Source organism: Penaeus chinensis, chromosome 27 (assembly GCF_019202785.1).
Source record: "Penaeus chinensis breed Huanghai No. 1 chromosome 27, ASM1920278v2, whole genome shotgun sequence".
NCBI lineage: Eukaryota > Metazoa > Arthropoda > Malacostraca > Decapoda > Penaeidae > Penaeus > Penaeus chinensis.
In genome coordinates, this window is record NC_061845.1 from 1,087,917 (window position 1) to 1,092,916 (window position 5,000).

Below are 5,000 nucleotides of genomic sequence, written 5' to 3' on the forward strand. Positions count from 1 at the left end.
TTAGAAAGGAATTCAGCAATGCAAGCTTTAATCCTAAGTGTTTTTTTTTTTCTTTTTTTTTTTCAAGATTATAGTTGTGTATTCTATATATATATATATATATATATATATATATATATATATATATATATATATAGTAGATGCAAGTCACTCCTTACAAAAAAGTTTTTGTTTGATGAAACAATCTCAGAGGAGGTCAGTAAGTAGTATAATTAATTGTAAGCTGTTGAAATAGCAACAGTAAAGTCACTTTTCAGTTTTTAGTTTTCTCTTCTGAATTGAGTTAACCCAATGGCGACGGGTCACGGCTATCGCCGTCATAACAATACGCCCAATTTGAGGCGTGCGGCTGTCCGCAGCGGCGCCGCGCCAAAACGCCCCGAGGCAATGATTCGGCTTGATGTACCGAATTCACGCGCTCAGAGTCGGCGCGCTGCCGCTGTTCGCCAGAGCGTAGAGTTTTTTTTAATTTTCTATACCCGACGCCATTGGGTTAAGACAGTACTCCAATATATGTATATGATACACAACCTTTCCAAGATTTTTTACAGTTTTAAGATTTTGCTTATCCATTGTGTAAAGTTTATATTGCTATTTATTTGGGTAGAAGAGTAAACCATTTTGTATTAAACTGTCTAGGAAGTTAACCTCTTCCTGATGGGTCACGCCGTGAGGCGTCAAAACAAACTGGTCAATCTGTGCCGTGCGGCTGTACGTTGCGACGGCGCGCTGAAGCACCACGAGCTGGTGATTCGGCTTGATGTACCGAACTCCCGCGCTCAAAGTAGGCGTGTTGCCATTGATATCCAGAATGTAGAGTTTTAAAAAAATTTCTTCACCCGTCACCAAGGGGTTAATAAACATGTGAGGATTGTTTTAGCCTTACTTATTCAATAAGCACTACATAAAATTTCTAGGCTTCCATTCTTTTAAAGAGTTGGTTCTTTGACATGTTTGCGAATGATGATTTTCTGTAATTTTGAATCCTGTTTAATCTCTTTTCACCCTCTGCCACCACACAGACAACTTCCTAATGGGCATTGGCCGCCACTGCAACAAATTATTCCTGATTGACTTTGGACTGGCCAAGAAGTACAGGGACAACCGTTCCCGAGCCCACATACCCTACCGGGAGGACAAGAACCTGACTGGAACTGCTCGTTACGCTTCAATCAATGCACACTTGGGGATTGAGCAGAGGTGAGTGCCCTCCTAAGAAGTTTTCCTCAAAGATAGCAGTGTGTCTTAGTCAAGTATGAATAATCTTGCCCTTGGTTCCATGAAAGTGGGTTGTATTGATTGATATCAATTTGAAATGTAGCCTATAAGCCAAATGGCATTGTTAAAACAGTAACTAGAGGGAGAGAGAGAGAGAGAATAAAAATTATAAAATGGTAATGATACTAGTGATATTCTCAATGCTCGTTTGTGAAATTTGCATGTATGTAAGGGAATATAAAGCCAGATGATACATTTGCTGGGGTTTTAATTTAATAGTTTAATACATAAGTATTCTTGAACAGAGTGTTTATCTATGGGAGTTCTGTAAAGCATTACTAGAGTTCATCTCTTAGCCAAGGCCTGGGCAGGAGTACAAGTTGGCCATTGGTCAAAAATGATAAACAGAATATGAATTTCTATTGCTATACTATAATTGTTTGAAGGCCAACATATAGAAAATAAAGTTTACATTACTCTTCTCCTGAAGCTGGACCTGTACTCTTGCATTACAATGGCTCAGCTCTACAAAATTTGGACTTCATTTAGCAGAGGATATTCATATTGATGCTAAGCAAGATGAAAATCAAAGTACCTCCCAGAATAGACAGGATCCTAGACTAAAAGTATGAATGACCATCCATATTTTGAATTGGAATAGACTGTGTGGGCTTATTTTTAATTCTTGCCTTTGAAGACATTGGTATTGCCAGTGTATTCAATGGCTTGGGAGGAGGGGTAACCACAATATCATTATGATAATCATTTTAGATGCACTAAATTCCAGGTAAGTTACAGCCATTATTCGGAATAGTAAGTATTGAGATTCAATAAACTCTCAGGGGGATTGGTAAAGAATTGATTCCAGCCCTGTATTTAAGTATTTGTGGATGTAATGGTAGTTTTCATCGTGTAAGGTATCTAAAAATATGCTTCATGCTACCATAGTAGGAATCCCAGCATCTCTGTCTGCAACTTTTTACATATTGATTTGGTATTTTATACTGTTCATATTCACTGTTATTATTGAAGATGCTGTGTAATGCACATTCATCTGCATGGCAACTACAGCATCCTTTTTTATTTTTCAGTCGGCGTGATGACATGGAATCTTTGGGATATGTGCTGATGTATTTTAATCGTGGGTCTCTGCCCTGGCAAGGCCTTAAAGCTGCCACCAAGAAACAGAAATACGAGAAAATCAGCGAGAAGAAGATGTCCACTCCTGTTGAATCTCTTTGCAAGGTGAGGAGAGGAGTAAGAAGGAAGGAAGGAAAAAAACTTGTATTGGAAGGGGAAAAGGAGGGAGTAATAGTCTGTATATTACTTATATCATTGCTGCAGTCATTGTCTGGCAATATCACCATCACAGTTTTTAGTGATAGTAATAGTGTTAGTTTTAGTGTTAGTATTTGTGTAAGTGTTAAGGATGACAGCCAGCAAATGTCATTGGCAGCAAAGTCTAAGAGAATATGCAATTTCTTTATTAATCTTCCCATTCTTAATTGAGGTAGTTATTATCAGATCCACAGGGATATTATGCTTTAATCAGTTGGAGACAGGAATAGATAAGCTAGCTTAGCCTCCAAATGAGCTAGTGCCAGCCATGTGGCACTCCAGGCTGGTTTTCATTCAGAGTGAGGGAACAGCGCATTTCATACCAAACCTTTCTTGATCACTTTCATTCACTTCTAATTCTAGAGCCATTTGTATGTGTCATCTTTCAGTGTTTTACTGTTTTAGGGGTTAGCTATCCCATTCGTGTAATAGACTGAAATTGTATTATAAAGTCATTATGAGTGAACTCATTATATGCAATACATTCAATATGGTAGAAATATTGTTGTTTTATTAGGAGAAAAGGCACTCATTTCTTCGTATTTGCTTATGAAAGTGGATGAATGTGATGTAAGTAACCATCACCAATGAAAAAGAGGAAATGCTCTAGAAGAGGAAGGTGCTGTCTTTATGGCATCAAGTGACACAGCTCAGAGCAACTGACTTGTGCTTGCACTTTCTGCACTGGCTTTACGTTTGACTGGCAAGTTGCGTGTTGTCGCTCCCTGAAGACACCTGGTAGATGCCCTTGACAACTTGCTTTGATGTTATGTTTGTCATGTTAGACTAAACCTAATCAGAGAGTAATAGGTTAATAGGAATAGAGTAATTCTAAAGATAATTACCATTTATTATCAAATATGAGTATTACTACTAATAAAGAAAATGGGTGTTCTAATGCTAAACTTGCTGCCCTGATGATTGTGTCTTACAAAACTTAGTGTTGACACTCCTTGACAGTGGGGTTATAAGGTAATACATTCATTAAAATTGAGCAGACAGGACTGTAGAAATAGATGAAGAAAACTATTATTTATCATAATCATAACATGTATTATCATTACTGGTACTATGTATTATTATACATTTGAAACCATCTCTCACCCAACTTACACCTGCCGTTTCTAACAGGGATTCCCCGCGGAGTTTGCTATGTACCTAAACTACTGCCGAGGGCTGCGGTTTGATGAGGCCCCTGACTACATGTACCTACGTCAGCTGTTCCGCATCCTGTTCCGCACACTTCACCATCAGTATGACTACACCTTTGACTGGACCATGCTTAAGCAGAAGGCTGCTTCAACTGCTGCTGCTGTGTCAGGAACCACCCCCCAGCCTGCTGCGACCCAAGGTACACAAAAACAGCTCTGAGGTCTAGGATGAAGGTGGTGATAATGAGAAACAGAAGGTTTGTGAACACTTAATTTTTTTTATCCCAAGGATGATTTTCGTTAAATTGACATCATCTTGGTTTTGTTTGTTGTTTTGTTTTACGCTGACTACTTTTTGTTAGTTTGTTTGATATCTATGCTCTTTATCACTCATTCGCTTACTCCCTTTTTGTTGTTCTATACTAATTACTTGTTTTATGATGTAGTAACTGTGTTTGTTCGTCTGGATAAGTGATTGATACTAATTGCTTGGTCGTAGAATTTTAGTGCTCACTCCATGTACTCATTTGTTTTCCTCTTATGGTCTTGCATATGCATTGATATTAGATTCCCTCTTGTAGTATTGGGGAAAAAAAATTGTGTCTTTAATTAGTTGGATTTGACTTCAATTCATGTCATGCATAGTTAAGTAGTTGTTCAGGTCTGCTCTGGTAGTTGTAATATTATTTTAAAATATAAGAAGGCAGACGTGTATGATACATTAAATATATTACCTTTGTCTCTAATGATTCAGTATGGTTACTCTGCATTTGATTGTTTATAGGGAGAAAGTAATTGTTTAATTCAGACCATAAAAACAAGTGTCCTTATTGTATTTGATTAATTAATTTGTAATTGATAAAATGTCCTTAACTATTAGTAGTATGAATAACTACTTTGAAAAATGGTTCTTGGTTAGTAAATACCTTCATTATTTGTTATGAAAAAAAAAAAAAAAAATGGCAGTAGCAATGAATTTCTTTTTAATTATGCATGTTTGGTATTACTGTTGTTTATGGAGTCATTTTTAGTTGTATATTCTTGTTGGATACTTCGTGTTTTCTGTTTTACTCTTCCACTATAATATCTTATCTTGGTTCCTTCACTGCTTGTCCTTCTTTCTGTCTCCTCCGTAGGACATTATTCATTTATATCTCTCTTCTCCACTTCTTTTCTTTCTTCTTTTCCATATATTTCTCCTGTTTCTCCTTTCTCCTGTGTGTATACTCTTTGCATGGGCATTGTACCTTTTCTCCCGTCCTCTTGTTTACATTCCCTGTGGTTTTTTTCTCC

At 37.2% G+C, this 5,000-nt stretch overlaps 1 protein-coding gene across 2 annotated transcripts in view; it reads left to right on the top strand.

Annotated features, from left to right (window-relative positions):
• LOC125039797 (casein kinase I) overlaps positions 1-5,000 on the top strand; it is a 35,003-nt gene that overhangs the window by 20,647 nt on the left and 9,356 nt on the right. Inside the window, exons 4-6 of one of the 2 annotated variants that reach the window (XM_047634074.1) lie at positions 1,023-1,200; positions 2,310-2,463; positions 3,688-3,907. In XM_047634074.1, the coding sequence (XP_047490030.1) occupies positions 1,023-1,200; positions 2,310-2,463; positions 3,688-3,907 (552 nt within the window). Of the gene's footprint in view, positions 1-1,022; positions 1,201-2,309; positions 2,464-3,687; positions 3,965-5,000 lie in introns of both variants that reach the window. The other variant, XM_047634073.1, reaches the window with a different exon arrangement.